Source organism: Terrapene carolina, unplaced genomic scaffold (genome assembly GCF_002925995.2).
Source record: "Terrapene carolina triunguis isolate 2854851 unplaced genomic scaffold, T_m_triunguis-2.0 Scaffold171, whole genome shotgun sequence".
NCBI classification, from domain to species: domain Eukaryota; kingdom Metazoa; phylum Chordata; order Testudines; family Emydidae; genus Terrapene; species Terrapene triunguis.
The window spans coordinates 1,687,340-1,707,563 of NW_020664522.1; the positions used below are offsets into that span (position 1 = coordinate 1,687,340).

The 20,224-nt window shown below is 41.4% G+C and overlaps 1 protein-coding gene across 1 annotated transcript in view; it reads left to right on the top strand.

Annotated features, from left to right (window-relative positions):
• The window catches only part of LOC112118092 (mucin-2), a 57,578-nt gene extending 41,083 nt beyond the window's left edge, over positions 1 to 16,495 (top strand). The window contains exons 29-45 of the mRNA XM_029912047.1: positions 2,380 to 2,544; positions 3,542 to 3,789; positions 5,835 to 6,018; positions 6,183 to 6,384; positions 7,037 to 7,215; positions 8,241 to 8,310; positions 8,653 to 8,753; positions 8,883 to 8,914; positions 9,288 to 9,468; positions 9,678 to 9,782; positions 10,412 to 10,452; positions 11,078 to 11,197; positions 11,693 to 11,791; positions 12,451 to 12,579; positions 13,489 to 13,528; positions 14,615 to 14,744; positions 16,246 to 16,495. Coding sequence (XP_029767907.1) covers positions 2,380 to 2,544; positions 3,542 to 3,789; positions 5,835 to 6,018; positions 6,183 to 6,384; positions 7,037 to 7,215; positions 8,241 to 8,310; positions 8,653 to 8,753; positions 8,883 to 8,914; positions 9,288 to 9,468; positions 9,678 to 9,782; positions 10,412 to 10,452; positions 11,078 to 11,197; positions 11,693 to 11,791; positions 12,451 to 12,579; positions 13,489 to 13,528; positions 14,615 to 14,744; positions 16,246 to 16,495 — 2,276 coding nt within the window. The remainder of the gene's footprint in view (positions 1 to 2,379; positions 2,545 to 3,541; positions 3,790 to 5,834; positions 6,019 to 6,182; positions 6,385 to 7,036; positions 7,216 to 8,240; positions 8,311 to 8,652; positions 8,754 to 8,882; positions 8,915 to 9,287; positions 9,469 to 9,677; positions 9,783 to 10,411; positions 10,453 to 11,077; positions 11,198 to 11,692; positions 11,792 to 12,450; positions 12,580 to 13,488; positions 13,529 to 14,614; positions 14,745 to 16,245) is intronic.
• The last annotated feature ends 3,729 nt before the right edge of the window (positions 16,496 to 20,224 follow it).

Genomic DNA, 20,224 nt, shown 5'->3' on the forward strand with positions numbered 1-20,224 from the left:
ACAACAACGACAACCACTGAGCCTCCAACCACCACAACGACAACCACTACAATCAGCACCACTGAGCCTCCAACCACCACAACGACAACCACTGAGCCTCCAACCACCACAACAACAACCACTACAACTAGCACTGTGTCACCGTCTACTACTACAACAGGTACCACAACCAGTATTCCAACAAATAAGAATTAAGCAATAACTGTCTATACTTAATGATAACAATAATGTTTTGTAAGTGTTGATGTGATTCTCATTAACCGAAGGTAACCACTAGTAAAAATTCAGATATTTCAAGATGGACATGGAAGCTATAGACAGAACTGTCCTAGCAGCAGAGATTTATTTAATGTGTTCATCCGTGTTTAGCCTTCCAGAATTTCTAACAAAAATCATATGAAATATAGCACTAACCACAAAAAAACTTCCCCTCTTTCTGAACAGTATACATTTAAGCTTAGATACCCTTCCACCTGTTAATTTAAATGTAACTGATATTTTAAAAATATGTATTGTCCTTTGATTTTGAACAAGGTTTTTTTTTTTTTTAGATTTAAGAGTAAAATAATAGTTGTGAATTTATGTGAAACTGAGGTGAATTTAAAGGTCCTGGGATGTAGTAATGTTATATAATATAATATACAATCTATATTTATGTCACCTAGCATAGTTTGGATTCATAGAACCTTATGTCAAAGCGATCATTATCACAAGAGGCAATATGGTAGTGTCAGCATATGTAGTTAACATAGTAATGTTTTTACAAATGACTGACATATTTACATCTGATTTCCCTATCACTACCACCACAGAAACAACTACCCCACAGACGCCTACCACCACCACCATCACATCGACGACTACCTCAGAGATAACTACACCCTCATTCAAAACAAATTGTACTTTACCTGATAACACTACCATTGCAGTAAGTAAATTTCACATTTTTATTATATGTCTGTGAAAGGAGACCATATTGTACAAATATATGTGCAATTTAGAGGATGCTATCTTGTGATATTTTAATTCATTCATTAACATAGTGATCCTCTGTTATGCTGGGTATATAAAGATTTTTCCATCTATGTCATATTAACTTCTTGGCTATTGTCATGGCACTCAATGACCCTTTCTCTCATTATGGTAGCTTAGACACTCATAACATTCTTTGAAATAAGCTCTCAAGTGGCATTTCTTCAAGGGATTATATCACAGTGCAGAGCTGTGAAGGAGCTTTAGTGAAAGGGAGAACACAAGGTCTCTTACCAGGAGCAAATTCCACCTTCCATCCCTTCCTCTTTATCTTTCTAGTATTTGTCAGAATGATTATGCCAAAGTATTAACTCATCTACCAACCCAAGTCACTCATGAACTGTATCCCTGATTAGATTTAATGGGCCATATCCTGAATAGCACAGAGAATGTGTTGAAAACCTGGACCTCCCACTGAAGTCAATAGCTCAGACCCTCTCTAGATTGGCCCAATACCTTCTCAATCTGTAGCACATGGCTGCTCTCTCCTAATCAGTTGAAAATGTCTTACTCTAAAACAGTGGTGCTCAGCCTTATAGAGACAGAGATCCTCTTCATCACCAAATGCAGTTGCAGGGAGACAAAAATAACCATGCTATGACATACTGACACTGTAACATCATCCTGTATTGTCATGATGCATGGATGTGAACATCTCAGGACATTGTACCAGAATTACCAGAATGCCAGTTCATTTTCTTTTTTGCCTCTGTGCTCTGCCTTGCATGCATCAGGTTGCATGGGGACCACTCCTCTGATCAGCAGGCCTCTGAAGCCAGGGATAGCAAGAGGAGCTCAAATCAAACAAATTTAGGTAGTGCCTTGTGAAGTGCTCTGAAGGGGTGTATTTGCCTCTAGCAGCACAAGGTTGGAATCACTGCACTAAAGACTTATTAAAGTTTTTACAGGCATGGTATATTCACCTGCACCTTTACTTTTTGCTTGTGAAATGTGACATACAAAATACATTTGGATCCATCTATTGGCTGACTGATGATACTGTTTCCAAAAAGACTATTAGTAGTCAATAACTTGGGTGCAGCTGCTGTTTTACAATGTGACCCAGGGAAGGGAAATCAGAATAAAACCTTGGTGACTGGCATTGTGCTCATAATAAATCCTTTACAGTTAATAATTAACAATGCAGCAATCTCATTTTACAGACCTTGATGACGGTACTGAATGTGGTGCTTTATTCGCACTTTGAAATATTTGTTTGGGATAAAGATGTTGGCAATATAAAGCTGTGTAAAATATCCAGAAATATTATTTCCTTTATTAGTCTGATTGCTTCATTGTAGATATCACCATTTCTCTCCCCCCCTCCCCCGTCTTAAATCCAGCCAGGTGAAAGCTACTGGCCATGTAACTGCACCAAGGCAATATGCGTTAACAACAAAACATGGGAGCTGGTTACGACTGTATGTGAACTTCCTCCTAAGCCCAGTTGTATCAATGGGCTCGCTCCTGTGCTGGTGCAGGGTGAATGCTGTTGGCACTGGGAGTGTGACTGTGAGTATATAGTTGGAGGGATATTTTTATCTCTGATGGACCAATAATAGTTTTAAGAGCTACAATATTTGTAGTGGGGGCAAGTGCTGTGCAAGTTTAGCCCATCATATCCTTAGCAATGCAATTCAGTCTTACCTGTAGTACCACTTGCTAGCTTAGTCCTGGGTTCCCCCCTAGCTCTGCCACAGCACTTGCTTTTAACAATGTTTCATGAAATGCTATATTCTTTAATCTTTCATTTTACCTTTTTAGTCTATTAAATTATTTGAATTATTCAATTACAAATTAATATGTGTGAACCCTTGATATAAATTAAGGTTAACAATGAAAAAGTGCATTCATATTTTGTTCTTCAAATTGTTTGGCTCTCGCAATTTTTTCTTTATGATATAATCTACACAGACCTGATTCTATCACTTAGTTACTCATGTCGACTGGTAGCTCATTACACAAGTAGTCCCATTGAAATAATTTGGCGTAAGGTACTACATGGCAGGAGAAAAGTGGTGGAATGTGGCCCCTATATGATTACATTAAAGATGAGTCCAAGCTGCTAAGTTTGGATCCTGAGCCAGCTGCTTGACTTTATCTTGAACTCTTTGATCCAGAAAGCTCTGGCCTACTTGTGAGATTAATGGCACTTACTGATTTCAACTTGGTAGGAAATAGCAGAACAGCCTTTTTCAGAGAATGTTTGACGTTCTGTCTGAAATCTGGAGATCCAGAAAATGGAGAATGTAAACAGAGAAAGAGAGAGAGAAAGAAACAGTTCAGCTTCTTTAAATACAAAAAAAGTTCCAGTTTGGGTCCAACTGAGTCTTAGATTAATTCTCTTTACTTATCTATAGTTCACTTCATTCAGGTTCTCTCGTTCCTATTTGACTCCAGTGCTAGTAGGGTAAATTGGTCTTCCACTTACTAAAGACTTTATTCATAGTCTAGCTCTGCTTCTATATGTTACCATATACAGCTAAACTAACTCTGAATCTCTTGGTAGGTTATTGCACTGGATGGGGAGACCCACATTATGTGACCTTTGATGGACACTACTATAGCTACCAAGGGAATTGTACATATGTCCTGGTGGAAGAGATTAACAAAAATATTGACAACTTTGGGATCTACATTGACAACTATCACTGCATTGCACAGGACAGAGTGTCATGTCCACGCACACTCATCGTGAGACACGAGACCCAGGAAGTGCACATAAAGACTATCACACTGTTTCCTCTCAAAGTACAGGTATTGGAAAGTGACTAATAAACCAAATGTACATGCTCGGACTGATATTGATATACAGCTACACCTGCCCTCACTTAATCAGATTCACATCTTTATACGCTAGTGGCACTCAAACCTGATAACTTTGGTGGCAGCAATGTTAGGAAAATGGGATAATTGTTCTGTGGGTTGCTTTGAAGGAGTTTTATAGGGACACTACTTCATCTGCATATAGAAAGAGATCATCCCCCTCATCCCATTTTTAAACTCAGATCTTTACAATCCCCGGACCCTTCAAAACATGGATTATAGGAAGAATCCATCTTATCTGACAACATAACATGGAATACTGTATTATGACTTTTAAGGATTTTAATGTAGATAACAGCCCAAAGGAATAAATGTTATAGTATATCAAAGGGTTTCCAATGAGCAAGGATCATCCCATTGTCCTTGTAAAGCAGGATTGAGGGAGGGCATTGGATCATTTTGGGGTTTGAACAAGAGGACACATTTGAATTAGAGATGGGAATCAAAGTAGTAGACCAAAATGTTTCTAAAAGACATCCTCAACAGGCCAATGGCTTGGTGATCGTAGTCACACCTCAAGATGGGTTAAGATACTTCCATTTCTGATTTTTCAAGTGAAGGGTTGTCATCAGTTTTATGTCATCGTTTAGCCCCCATGTTCCAAGGATTAGGCTGTGGCATGTAATATAATCTGTTTTCTTCAAAATGTGTTGTAAGTACTTACTTTTAGGATTCTTCACCTCCTTATTTTCCATCAGCAGCTCTCTGCTGACTTTTGGACTATTAAGGTGGGGAATTTTAGAGGTGCAACTACAGGTAAAGTGTTGCAAGACTACAACATAGGTTAAATTCCCCATTGCCTTCTGAGACTGAGCAGAACTTATCAGTCCTAGATGAACTTAAGGGGGATGCACTAGGCCAGTGGTTCTCACACTTATTTGATCTGGCCCAGCTTCTTTGTGTCCATAGTCATTTACGCGCCCTCCCCACAAGTACATGTACTGCCACCCAGCTCTGAAGGTAGAGCAGACAGCAGCAGCTACTGGCCAGGCACCCAGCTCGGAAGGCAACACTGCACCAGCACAGACGTCAGGGTGGCAATGTGAAAAGTGATTTTCGTCAATATCACTTTTCACAGCAGACTTAGAAGTAAAGGTGCAGCAGTGCAGAAGTAAGGGAGGCGATGTGAAAAGTGATATTTGTTTTCACTTTTCACCGCAGACTTAGCGCCCCATTGCCAGCCTTCTGCGCTACTGCTGCCACCCGGGGGCTGAGAGCCTGAGCCACACTGCTTCCATGTAAGGGATGGGGAGGGAGAGCCTGAGCATGGGCTCCTTCCCAATGAGGGATTGGTAGGGGGGGAGCCGGAGCCTGGGCGGTGGGACTCTGGCTGTCCCCTTTATCCCCACCTCCCAGGTGTGCACGGCCCTTCCGCACAAGCCCCAGCCACCCAGGGTTGACAGCCCGAGCATTTAAAAAACAAACAACACCCCCCCCCTCCCCACAGACCTCCCTTGACATATTCCTGCATCTCCCTTGGGAGGCCCACCCCATAGTTTGAGAACTGCTGCACTAGGCCCACCACCTGGTTCTGAACTAGTAAATACGATTTTTTATCTCCCCGTATTTCATTCAATTCCATTTTCTAACAAATGTAGATCAAAGGCTTCCCTTTCTTTGGAGCGTTTTGGGGAGAGAAAGAAAATTTCAGCTCAGGTGCAGTGAAAATTTAGCATGCATCTCCTATGACGTTTAACAGGGGCTGCATTCTAAATTCCATCCTCATTTCTCCAAAATTCTGCCAATGTATCCCCAGGCTGATGTACCCCTTCATTGGGTCTTAGAGAAAAAGTTCAACGTTTCAGTCACATACGCAAAAACATACAGCTCATTAGAAATAGAAAGCAAGGAAGCTTTGAGACATAAACACAACATTACTTTCCTTTACATTGTATCTCCAATGTAAGTTGGATAGATTGTTTTTATGAACATCATACAATATGTATGTCTCTTCTCCATTTTCCTTTAAACAATAGGTGACGGTAAACAATCAGGAAGTGGCTACACCTTACAAAAAATACGGCGTGAGAATCTTTAAGTCAGGCATAAATTACGTAGTGGAAATTTCTAGACTTGGGGTAAATGTAACCTACAATGGATGGACTTTCTCAATTAGATTGCCCTACCAGAGGTTTGGCAACAACACCCAAGGACAGTGCGGTGAGGATCTATTTTTCTACTTTTAGAATGAAATTTAAAAAGTTAAATGTAAGCTCTGGCAGTAAGAGAGACGTGATGCTGGTTCTCTGTGATGGATGGAAATACAATGATTATTTGATAGTGAAGATTTGTGTGTGAATTCTTCTTCCTCTTGTCAATTGTAGGCACTTGTACCAACAACACAGCAGATGACTGCATGTTACCTGGTGGAAAGATCATAGGTAACTGTGAAACCATGGCAGATCATTGGGTGATTAATGACCCCGAAAAGCCACACTGCTCTCCATCCCTAACAACTACAGAGGCACCTCCTATCACCCCACCATCCTGCAAACCATCTGATCTCTGCAAGCTCATTAAAGAAGGGTAAATATACTAGACGTGTGTACAGACCTCTAATTTGGGAATTCAGTGGCAATCTGAAATGCAAATATTTGGTGTTGCTTCATCGTCTCTTGTAGCTGCTTCTGCTCCTTCTCTCTCTTCCATTCCCTCTTTTCCATTCTCTCTAGCTTCCCTCCTAATCTGTTTTAATCTTTGCAACTTGCTCACTGCCTTTCAGCCTTCTTTAATGATTCTTTGGCCCTCTCATACTCTTCTGGGCTCCCTTGGCCTTCTCCAGCCCTTTCCACTTTGCTCCTCTTCCATGCTCTCTCAGTAGATGTTGGTCCCCGGAAGATCCCAAAGGGATCTTGTGCTTGAGTTTCAGGATGTGGCTTCAAAAAGAGGAAATTCCAACCAAGTCTTATCCGCAACTCTAATTCATGGCTACACTCAATTATATTCCTCCAGCTACTAGGTGGGAAGTATTATTTTGGAGAGAGAGTAGTGGGTGGATAGTCTAAAGATTAAGGTCTAAGTGGGTTGGAAGGCTGCACTCCAGCAAAATGTTTATTTATCATTGATGAGTCCTGTTCAAATCTTCCTGTATAGCATCGTGCTAAAATATGGCATACAGCATATTAAAGTGAGCACAGATCATTCAGTAACTAATAATGATACATGTTTCTGCTTCTAGCCCGTTCAAAGCATGCCATCCCTTTGTCAACCCTGACCACTACTACGCAGCCTGTGTTTTCGACAGCTGCGCTCTTCCCAACTCTAAATTGGAGTGTGCAAGTTTGCAAACCTACGCTGCTCTCTGCGCTGACCAGGGGGTCTGTGTTGATTGGAGAGGCCATACCCGTGATATCTGCCGTAAGTAGAGACATTTTTCTGCCATTTAACTTGAACTATTAGTTGTAGGGTCTATTTCAATTCCCCTTCCGTTTATGGGTTACTTGGCTCTCCAAGTCGCTAATGACTGTAATAAACACCAAAAGCTTTATTGAAATAATTTTACAGGCCAGATTTCAAAGGTGGGGGAAATAGATGAGCCTGTAAAAATTCATGTGTGCTCATTGTGTGTGGAATGCTCTACATCTGTTTGAGCAAATGCCTGTGTGCCTAGTGTGTGGATTTTGCAGGCACAATGGGTGAATCTACGGGCTGGTCCACACTAACCCCCCAGTTCGAACTAAGATACGCAACTTCAGCTACGTGAATAACGTAGCTGAAGTCGAAGTACCTTAGTTCGAACTACAAGGTACTTACCGTGGGTCCACATGCGGCAGGCAGGCTCCCCCGTCGACTCTGCTTACTCCTCTCACGGAGCAGGAGTACCGGTGTTGACGGCGAGCACTTCCGGGATCGATTTATCGCGTCTAGACAAGATGCGATAAATCGATCCCAGAAGATCGATTGCATACCGCCGAACCCGGAGGTAAGTATAGACGTACCCTACATATTTAATGGGAGACAAACTTTTTTTTGCTGGTGCAGCGTGGGAGCATTCCCATCTTCAAAAATGTGGCTCTTAAGAAACGCTAGCAAACAAAAGTATTTGTATTCAGAAGGTCAAATCCTGTCCTTACCCTGGCACAACAGGATGAGATGTTGCTTTGCATATGTTTTTTAGTGTAAAATCACCTACCACCCAGAGACCCTGCAATACCTGTCTATTTGCAGGAGGGGTCATGGATGGATTTTTCCCTCTTAAGTCTGAGTTTCTGGGTTTTTATGGTTCTCAGTCAGACCTTCAATGTTATTGAATGAGTCTGACATAGATTTAAATCTATTTGTTTCCAATGTTTGTTTGAAGATTGCAAAAGGTGTACACTTGCTGGGCCTGCTTATGATGGTCTTGCTGAAATATTTCTTTCTCTGTATTTCTTCCATTCAAGCGCTTAAGTGCCCATCACACAAAGTATACAAAGCATGTGGTCCTATTGAAGAGGTGACCTGCAAGTCAAGGTAAATAGTTACTTTCCTGCCAGTCAGGTCCCCTGCAACTACCCACTGATAGATAATCCACAGAGAAGTGAGGAATATCCAATTTAACAATCTTGATTTAAAATAGAAATCTTTGAGACAGCCTTTAACTGGTTATCATTGTATCTGCCCTGGTATCCTCTCATACAGCTGAATCAAACACTGTATAGTGGAATAAGCTAAGATTAGAATCAGGATGATTTAAAATCTGTAAATTTCACATGTGCAGTTTCTTTTGCCCATACATTTCTGGATAAAATATATTTGGCCAACCTTCCACTGTGTGTCATTGATGATAATGATGGTCTTTTTTGTCTCATACAGCCAAGTTGCACAAAACCAAACCGGTCATGTGGAAGGCTGCTTCTGTCCTGCTGGAACAATGCCTTATGGTGAAGGTGTGGATGTCTGTGTAAAAACCTGCGGTAGGTTGTGTTACTATATTTAAATGCATGTGCATTTCCTTTTTGTTGTTGCCAGGTCATGTGCACAATATAGTTCTGAACCTGTCATCATATCAGTGGTAATGGAGATTTATTTTGCTCTATTTGCAGGGTGTGTTGGACCAGATAATAAACCAAGAAAGGTATGTTACACATTTGCTTTTCCATTGCAAGTATTTTGTGTCTCCTCCATATCAGTCCTGTTTTGTATAGACTCCCAGGTTTTCATCCATCCACTTATTTGGTAGGTGAGTGGAATTTTGAAAATCCTTGATTTATATTTATCTCAGCTTGAGTTATACATTAGTGGGAGATATTGTCTTTAGACAGCTCCTGATAATCAGTTTCCAGACTACACATTAGTTAATTTATAACTCCACTCTGCTCCCTCCTAACACATACATGTACACATGCTTACACTTAAACACACAGCACAGCCCATTGAAAACAACAGATTTATGTTTTTTCTATTCACTAACTATTCATTCAGTTGCTTTCTTCTTTCTTTAATGACAGTTTGGGGAAGTTTTTGAGTTTGACTGTAAGAAATGCATTTGCCTGGAAGGTGGAAGTGGCATTATCTGTGAGCCCCTCAAATGTCCAGCGCAAGCGGATAAACCAAGCTGCAGTGATGAAGGCTTTTACGAGGTCACTGAAGTCAGTCCTGACAACATCTGCTGCAGCATAACTTCCTGCAGTAAGTTCCCCTTTTGCTTCATTTACTGCACTCCTCTGTCCCCCAAACTTTCTTTTGCAATAACAGTTGCATTATTCATTTTTGTTAAATTAATTGAGATTAGTCTGTGAAGCCCAGGCCAGCTAAATGCTTGGACTGAGCCTGACCAAGTGGCATATTTCTCTCTGTAGCTGTTATTTTACATTTCTCTTGGCTTTTTCCCTTTGCAGGATGCAATGCGAGCTTTTGCACAACCATACCTCCTAAATGTAAAATTGGTTACGAACTTGTTTCCAATATTGCCACTGGCAAGTGCTGTCCTACGTATGAGTGCGGTAAGTCGCTTTTAAATATATGAGAACAGTCATTATTGCACTTTACATGCTTGAGCATTAAGGTTGGTAGCCAACACTGTGTGCTTCTCTTTTGGAGGAGGCAACAAAACCAGGCTTAGATTCTAGGTTGCTACCATGGGCGAGCCCAAGTGGTAGCTGAGAAAATGGTGGTGCAAGGTGGATTAGGTATAGCTCACCCTGGTCAAGTCATATATTTCTGGTTATATGCCTATGTAAGAATAGTGGGATTGTTGACCGGGACTTCAGTCCTCCCATAAGAAATTGTCCCTATGAACTTTAGCGATAGGAAAGGCAGATGATCATTCCTGGATCATTCCAATTAAACATATCAGGAAACGTTTTGCAACCATCCAGTGGACATCCTGGGATGTAAAACCTGGGATATAGATATTCAAACCAGACAACCTTTCTCTTTTGCGAGTGCAAATTGTACCTTACAATATTTGTGTCCACGTATTGCACAATTTGCACTGCAAAAAGGGAATCTGGGTGACACTTTTGAATATTTGTGTTGTGATTATTTGTGGAGGAAATTTGCATGACTGGGATAATAAAATTTGGCACTTTCCTTGCATGTATAACCATACAACTTCTGCCTTATTTCACAGTTCCCAAGAAGGTTTGTGTGGTTGGGAATGCTGAGTACATGGTAAGTTTCCATTTCTTCATGAGAAGGACTCTTGGATGAAACATTTGAGTCCCAAGAGCATCCTTTAATTGAAGTGCTTTGAGGCAGTTTGCATTTGGTACAATTCATTTTTAGAGATCCCCCCCGTCCCCAAACTGCAGTCAGGGATTTATCTGTTACACGGAGCCTAACACTTTTCAAAGAAAGTTGCTGCATATAAGAGAGAATGAAGCATTGGTTCTAAGCAGCAGCACCATGGATGTAAAGATTTGTTTTTAATACACAATGTACATATCCCTAAAAAATCAATGCACATTTAACATCAGCACTTTGCTGCACTATGCTAAAGCCTCGCTGTCACAAATAAAAAGGGATGGGTAAGGACCACATTCTGTACTGACTTACACCCCTATAATTCTATTGGCTCCAGTAATTATTTTATTTATTTAATACAGACAGGTATTAAGTTACCCACTTGTATGCACCATAATGCATGAGATGAATATTTGTCCTTTGTGTCTATGATATGTTTCCCTAGTGGATGTTTGTTTGTGGGGGGGAAGTATTGGATATTAGAGATATGTCTCTCCTACACATCACGCCTTGCTGATACCAGAATTCTTGCTTTTTTAAAAAAAAAATCTAGCCTGGTTCCCCAGTCGTTGCTGATAAGTGCCAAAATTGTGTCTGCACTGATAAATCGAACAGTAGTGGTCTGAATGTCGTCACATGCAAGCGCATTCCATGCAATGAAAGGTGCCAGCCAGTAAGTAACAAACTTTAAAAAAAAAAATTCATGTACATTTTCTTGAAAAGTAGCCATGATTGAGAGAGGTCTATTCTAAGTAAAGGAATTCTTAGGTCCTAATTCCAGCTCTAACATTGGTTCACCTTGGGCACTCAGTTTTCTGCATCTTAAAGATAGCAATAATAATACTTATGAGCATCATAGTCATGTTGTGAGGATTAGCTAACCGTGTTTTTAAAAATGCTTTGAAGATAAAGTGACATCTAAGCACAGTGTAGTTATTATAATGCCTTTGTTGCCTCCTTTTATTTTCTACTTTCATTATCCCTTTTCTCTTCACCTGGTGATCTCCATCTGTTACAAAACGCGACAGATCTAGATTATCCTTAAAACCATAATCAGTGCTGCTATTTAGCTGGGTTTTTACAGAGAGCCTTAATCTGGTGCTCAGACTATTACATTTTTGTTTGTTTCTCAAGGACACTTTTAACCTAGTGCTTTTTTAATTCCTAGGGATATGAACTTAAAGATGTGAAAGGGGAATGCTGTCCAAAATGCGTGCAGACCAAGTGTGTTGTAAATAAGGGTGACAGCACCGTCCTCATCTTGAGTGTAAGTGTGCTGCTGTTCTTAGGAGTCTACCAAACGTGTAGCATTCCTGTTGTATTCCTCAAAGTGTTAACTGGGAGGAAAGACATGGCAATTAGTGATGGGGGAAAGGAAAGGTTCAGTGGTTAAGTTCAGATGTGCATTTGAAAGTTCAGCTGCTCATCTGAAAGAAAGTCATCTGAATTTCTCTGATCTGGAAGATAGGTTGGAGATCTTATCAGATCAGGCTTTCTCAGAAATACTATGAGAAGAGCCTTTCTTGCAGTTTTTTGACCAAGAAGTGGAAAGGTGCCAGAAAAGCTTGAACATGATTCAATTGTGTTGCCCTTTTTGAGTAAAGGGCTATTCCTATTTAATATCTACCAGTTTACCCATCATCCCTAATCAAAATCTCACCCACTTATTTTTCCTTAGCTCCAGAATACCCTAGGTTCCACACAGGGATTTTTTCTTTCCCAAGGAAAATTCCTTATGGAGCTCCAAAGATCCCCTCCACCCATGGGACCCCACAATACAGTCACTACCCTGCTAACCATGGCAGTTAATTGTCTAGTATTTTTATGCTGAGAAATGAGGAGAATCTTTTTCAGAGGCTAGGAAGATTTCTGTCTAAGCCCATTATGAATCCTTCCGTGTATGCGGAATTTCCTTTTTGTATACAGCCTGGTGAAATGGAAAATGATCCAAAAGACAACTGCACCGTTTATAGCTGTGTGTCGATCAAAGGTCAGCTCATCTCCTCCACCTCAGAGATTACCTGCCCATCGTTCAATGAGGAGAATTGTAAAGCTGTAAGTAAATTTGGGACATTCACCCTCAACCCTTATGACAACGCATTTTAGTTTGATCCAGCCACCTTACCAAAAGACACGACTGGGCAGAGGAGCTGCTATAATTGTTATTATTGGGGCTCAAATTCAGCCGGTGCTGTCTGGAGTGGAGCTCTGGTAAATATTTTCAAACCTGTGGGGCGTGCCCTGACGTGCCCCGTGGCTGAAGCCCCGGCACCTCCTGCAGGGCTGAAGCCCCAAGCCCCAAATGGGGAGGGGTGTGGAGGGGCTCCGGGAAATAGTAGATAAGAATTTAAGCCCGGGGGGTTATGATTTTTTGTTGCACTAATTTACTTAAAGCATGCTTCCATCTGAAAAAGGGACATATGGTGCATATACTACATATTTATTGATGGGTTCTGAGGTTTATAGTAGGTAATTAGTGTCCCATGGCTTAAAAATTGACCAGTAGTGTGCTATAATGTCCTATCACACTATAGTCTGCAGGATCGAATTTGTATGAGACAGCATATTTTCATGAGTGTCCTGTAGACACAGTGATTGCAATAAATAAGGGTTACCCCACACTTATTTCCTATTGAAAGTATTAGGAAATACTGTGGTATGTCAGATTAAACAGCATGGAATTCATGGTAAACAGTAATTTGTAAGTGGTGACCATTATATGTCACAAGCCTTTTCTTCAGAGAATTACATATTGCAACAGATTCCTTTGTGAATTCATAGATATTAAGGCCAGAAAAGACCATCATGATAATCTAATCAGACCATCTGCATAGTACAGGTCACACAATTTCAACCAGTAATTCCTGCCATGGAACAAATTATTTTTCCCCACTGTGCATGCAGAACATTTCAAAATACAGATAATTTTGATAATACAGATATTTTTTTCTGATTTGTTTTCAGGGCACTATTACACTGCTGCCTAATGGTTGCTGTAAAACATGTGAGTATAATTACCCAGTGTTCATATAGTCACTACAAAACAAAATGGGGACCATTTTTCCTATCTAAAAGCTATTGCTAATATATATTAATTTAAATAGATGCAAGTACATTCATACTAGTTATTTTGTGGAGCACATAAAGTGTGCTCAGAACACAGTCAGACACTGACTCTGCCTCAAGCAGCTTTCAGTCTAAGCTGAGAAAAGTAAATTATTACTTTATTACTGTAGGCTGGCAGAAAAAGCCTTGGCTGAGTATGTGGTCACATAGCAGATTTTGTTGTTATTAATAAATCAGTGCTGCCATAGAGTGGGCTTTGCAGCAGAAGTGCCTTTTGAGACAGGAAAAGCAGGTGAAGGAAAGGACCTAACTCAATGGCATCGGAAGACATTCCTAATGTAGCTCACCTACTGTATTTATATATTTGGGGGGTTTTCTGCACTTTCCCTTCTGAATTGTTGAATTCAGTGCCTAATGCAGTGAAGTAGGCCATAGAAGTATCTAGATAAGAATTATAAGAGTTTTCTTTTTGGCCTTGGGTTTGAAACTCTGCCCTGTAAGCTGGTATGTTACAATTCCCTCCAGCAGTTTATTTGACACATCTCTAATAACTGGCTGCTGCATGTGGCTTGGCAAAACATGCACTTCAGCACTGATTTGGACACTAGTAACATTGATAGCACCAAACAGTAATCATTCTGAAATCATTGTTTTGATTTAATCAGCCTTCACTTTTCCCTCCACAGACTCCCAAACACTCTCACATAATTTGATTTTCTATAAACCTAAATAATATATGATAAATGAGCCATTCTCTCTCTTCCTCGCTTGTTTCATCATTTCCTTTGCCATTCAGTGGCTCCAATAAGGGACATGTTCAATAGACAGTCTGTCCTCCAGGCAATCAATAGAGAGCTAAAGTTTAAGGGGTAAAGCTGAGTGCTAAGGTGTTTGGCCTTTCTGGCTACTTTGAGTATTAAACACAGTTGTTTCAAAGCATCAATGACTCACAGCCTGTGATGAAGCAGCATGGTGTTTTTGGAGCCATTTGATTGAAGGGCATTACCACTCTTTTCTCCCACAGGCATCCCTCGCGACAGCCCATCACCGTGTTCTGTCACCCAAATCGTGGACCATATCACCCATAAGGGCTGCCGTTCTGTGGATAAAGTCTACCTGACTCAATGTGAAGGATCATGCGGAACCTTCTCATTGTAAGTAAAGTGAATCAGACAAGGAGACTGTTTCTATAAAAGGGACAATACATAGCCAGGCTGAAGAATGGTAGAAGAGCTAGAACTGGCTCAACTTCCAGTCTCATGAGTACTGAAATTTGTAACTGGTTTGGTGAAACTGGCTAAAGGGTTGATTCACCTTAGTAATGAAGTCCAAAGCCAAGGGACACAGGGGGCTGCATCTTTGCTTCCAGAGAGTTGTGTTGATTCCTTATTGCCTACAAAGCGAGAGCCAGCTAGGGTGACCAGATGTCCCTATTTTATAGGGACAGTCCCAATATTTGGGGCATTTTCTTCTATGGGTGCCTATTACCCCCCACCCCTGTCCCGATTTTTCACACTTGCTGTCTGGTCACCCTAGCCAGCTCACTTGTCATTTGTGTTAGAGCAACTTGGATATGTGGCATTGAGTTCATTCCCATTGCAGGAAATATCCTAATGGTAGCCATGTCTGAACTTCAACAGCAGAGAAGCTACTTTCCAATGATGAACATATAATGGGAGGAGGGAAAAGAGAGAGAGACTTTATTTAAATACACTTTGTAAGAAGGATTCAGAGGGAGACACTTGTGTAAATAACTGAAAAAAATGTGTGCTCAAGGGCTGTCCGTGACTCCTGAGATAATGGAGTCAGTATCATTGCTCTGGAGTGAGAGAACTTTGAAGAAACCAGAGGTACAGCTGCTCAAACCTAGCAAGAAACCTAGAATACAGCTGCTGAACACCATCTGACAAATTAAGTCTATAACCGTAATTTCCCACTGGAATGATCCTTTGCAGCCTATCACTGAATACAATTGGCAGCCCTTATCTGGAGGAAAACCCATTTTTAATCAATAAGGAAAATGAATTACAAATTCTTCATGGGGATTATTTATTTGTACTGCTGCAGTACTGACAGGCCCCAGTTAGGATCCCGATGGGGTAACCACTGTATATAAACATAAAAAGATGGCCTCTGACACAAAGAGTTTACAGTCTAAGTTAGACTGATCCTTACAGGATGGTTAGGGCTGGTTTCACTGGAAGGATGATGCAGGGAGGCTTATATTGCAGCTGGCTACACTACATCAGATCTGCTGTGCACAGAAAGTATCTAACTTAAATGGTTTGGGGCAAGGATTTCAAAGGGGCCTAAGGAAATTGGGCACCCAACTCCCAGTGACTTCCAATAGGAGTTGGGTGCCTAATTCCCTTAAGCCCCTTTCAATATCCTGCCCTTGATGGCTTGGTTTTTAAAACAGCAGACCACATTATACTTGAACCTGGGTGCCTAGCATTCCGCCAGCTGAGCTAAAGGAGCAGCTCCCCTAACTCACACCATCAGAGGGCCCCTTTTACATATTATTCCCAATTCCTTACAGCAGCTTATTCACCAAAATTGCTCATCGTACTTCATTTCACTCTCTCTCTTTCTCTCTCTACTGCATGCCAGTTTATGGCAAAGTGTAACGATATCTTTTCCCACACTAACAAACAGATACTCTGCTGAGGCCAACTCCATGGAGCACAAGTGTTCCTGCTGCAGGGAGGCAGCGACTAGCGAGAAGCAAGTTCTACTGGAATGCCCCAACGGGAAATCTCTGATTCACAAGTACCTGCACGTGGACCGTTGTGAATGTCTTGACAGTGAGTGCACACAACCCAGCTCCTCAGAAAAGTCAAAGGAAAGTGAAGAACAGAGTGCCATCGAACGTGTCAAGCGGGCCATTCAGAAAATATTGAAATGAAGGGGAGAAAAGTAATGGCGCACAGAAAAAAGTACAAGGAGGATCTATGCACCAGTCTAATCTTCCAAGAGTAAATCAATGCTTTGTCTTTTCTCACTTCCTCCTCTTCTGTGCCCTCTCTGATTATTTGTAATTGTGCTCTATTTATTTGTATCTCTTTTGTTTAGTTTTAAGTTAGTTTCTTTTGCTTTAAATGATTAAAAATTCATTTCAGACGTGAGAGCTCTTTGTGTTTATTCGCCAGCACTCTTGAGCCTTCAGGGCTTTAAAGGGAAGGGAGATCTGTCCCAGGCCTAAGCAGTAAAGTGTCAGATTTTCTAAGTCAGTTGAATAACTATTTTGGCTCTCTAAGCTCTCTATGTCTGTCTAATATCCTGGGACCAACAGAGCTACAACAACACTGCATACGACAATCCAACTCCCACTGAAGTCGACAGGAGTCTTTGCATTGATTTAATTGCGGGTGAGGGGTTAGCAAAAGGCAGTAATGCCTGTTTGTGCAACATCAGAAGCGGCTATCATATTCCAGCTATGTTTGTGTAACATCTGCCTAACCTACTCATCATGAATTAATACAATACACAACCTGGTTTGGTTTGATGCTCAACTAAGTACATCCAAGAGATTCCCACTTGAATACCGTCAATATTACCAACAAATTAGAAGAGATAATTTTCAAGGCAGATGAAAAATCCTGAAATCCTTCATCAGTTCCTTATTCTGGCAAATTCTTTTAGTCTTAAAAGTGTGAGTAAATACAAAAGTAATGACCCCAGAATATGGTCTAAAGCATTGAGACATTGCGCAAGTCAGTAACACACTAGTTTAGTTGACTGAATTTATTGATGAGTATAAAATGAAGGATATTGCCATTATTCTGCCAGTGTTCTTCATGAAATCATAAGTAGGTTTGTAAGGTTTCAGACTCTACTTTTTATACAACTGGCAGTAAAGGGACTCCATGAAAGTGCAGAAAATGCCTAGTAAGGGCTGGCAAGTGTACTGCTTGGTTGGCCACCTGGGAGATCTAGGTTTGATGTCCCAAGACAAGCACAGAGACAGAGTTATGTAGAGGCAATATGCTCAGTGCCTTTTGGCATTCCAGAGTGACTCCTCTGGCCCCATTAGTGAGAGACATTGATAGATCCCAAATTAAGTCCTGTTCATCCATCCATGGCTGTGTGGAAGCCTACAGGATGGCATGTAGAAAGAGAAGGAAATGAGTTACAGGACTCATGTACATTGAGCTGTGGGCTTAAATACTTGTCTACATTGGAGAAGCAGAGTCCATGGATCAGGTGCTTACCTCCCTCTAACAGGGTGGAAAAAGGTGTTGTCATTTAAAAATATATATATTCCACATCACCATGTTTGAATTTAACACATTCTAAGTTTATATTCGAGATCTAAGCATCATTTCTCGTTGCCATCCTTTCATATTTGCATCGATTCTTCCTCTCACCTTAAAAAAAACAACAACAAAAAACCTCCCCCCCCCAAATATTTCTAAAGAGCAAAGTTGTGTCACACACTTTAATGACAGTCTGTAAAAATGCTTTTGATAACAAGGCAGGTATTGGCTTCATCATTACAGGGAATTCTGGTGCCAAGAATGCAATGTTATTTAAGGGACGGAAAGCAAGCTTCCCACATAGACTTCATTGTACACAAAGCAGTTTATCCCTTGCTCATATGGAGTTTAAGTTTTGACTCTAATGAGTCCTGATATTCATCCGTATACCCATGCACCCCACAGCAGGCTCTGCAAAACATGGGGCAATAGGAGATGCAGATCCGCGCAGTTTGTTGGTCTTTGCAGTCCACCATTCTTGCTTACCAGATCCTTCCAGAACCCTGACTGGAGCCAGGAAATGAAGAAACATTTCCTGCCAGCAGACCTGTGTGTCAGACCATTATTAAAGATACACGCAGGCAGTGGTTCTGAAACTTATTTTTGATCATACCCGCCTTCTTTGTGTCTGTAGTCATTTACCCCCGCCCTCCCCCCCACTTCTGCCATACAAGTACAAATACCTCCACGCACCTCCAAAGGCAGATCAGGGAGTGGTGGCTGGCTGGGCACCCAGCTCTGAAGGCAGCACCACTGCCAGCAGCAGTGGAGAAGTAAGGTTGGTATGGTATGGCATTGACACCCTTACTTTTCCGCTGCTGCTGGTGGCGGCGTTGACTTCAGAGCTGGGTGCATAGTCAGCAGCCGCTGCTGTCTGGTTGCCCAGTTCTGAGGGCAGAGCAGCTTCTCACATTCCCCCAGAATACATTCCATGTTCCACGGGGGGGGCCGGAGGGGCACATCCCCGGTTTCAAAACTACTGTGCCCAGGTAAAAGAATTTCTGGCTGTACTATGGAAGTGGGGGTTACTGGTTGTAGTTGGGCTCATCTTTTGAGGATGGAAATGGATTATGGATCCGTTTTGCGGAGTGTGAGACAGGGGTTACCTCTTTGGGTATTGCCTGTAGTGGGGTTTGCTCTGTAGAGAATATGATTATGAAGGGGGTCTATCTTTGGAGGGTGGTTCCTGGCTGTAATGTGGTTCCTCTTTTGGGGGGACAGTTTGTAATTGGGACTTTTCTTTGGAGGGACTCTTGACAGAAATGGGAGTTTGGGGTTTCCTCACATCAACAAGGGTATTCTTCTCTAGGGGCAGTGGGAATGATTAATGGGATTCCTTATATTTGGAATAAGAAGGAATCTTGGTTAATGATAGTGGTTCCTCTTTGGAGGGAAGAGCTTAAGAACAGAAGAACATGGCCATACTGGGTCAAACCAATGATCCATCTAGCCCAGTATCCTGTCTTCTGACAGTGGCCAATGCCAGAGGGAATGAACAGAACAGGTAATCATCAAGTGAATTCCTTATTTGTGGTTATTTATTAACCTATCTGCAGTGTTTAAAACTACACATCTGGTTTATAAGGTTGCTTTAGCCTACTGTACTCTGTTCCCAAGTTCAGTACCTTGCATTGATGGATCCTCTAGGCCAAATCCTACAGTCTTCCCCAGACAAAACTCCCACTTAAACCAATGACAATGTTGGCTGTGTTAGAACTACATGATATAGCCCATTGTGCTCAGCTTCAGAGCTCAATATGGCACAGAGCACCATAAATATAAGAAGAAAAGCTCGGTGGAGCTCGAAAGCTTGTCTCTTTTACCAACAGAAGTTGGTCCAATAAAATATATTACCTCACCTACCTAGTTTCTCTCATATCCTGGGACCAACAGGGCTACAACAATAACATTGCACCATAAATACAGGCAATCGGGATCAGGGCCTGCCTTTGCATGGTTAACCAGGCATTAGCACGGCAGCAGTTTTCAGTCAAGATGAATAGGTCGCTATTGATGGAGCTGTTGTTTCAGGCTCTATGCCAACTCAGGTTTCAGTTGCAGACAGGCCATGCTACTAAGCTTCTTCTTCACATCCATGAGGGCTAGAAACATTTGTGCAAAATAAAAAGAAAGTCTGATTTCAGCACATGACTCCAGCACAGGCCTGTAGGGCTCGTCTCTTCATTCAGCCTTGTGGCGTACTCTGTCTTTCTTATAAAGGAAGTTTAAATAGAACCTTCTAGCTAAGAAATGCTCAACAGGCACCAGCCTCCTCATGGAACTGATTCGTGTGCTAGGAGTTTTCCTCATTTAGGGAGGTGCTACTAGAGTTGGGAAGAAGTTTTCAACTGAAACCTCTTTCAGCAAAAAAATACTGA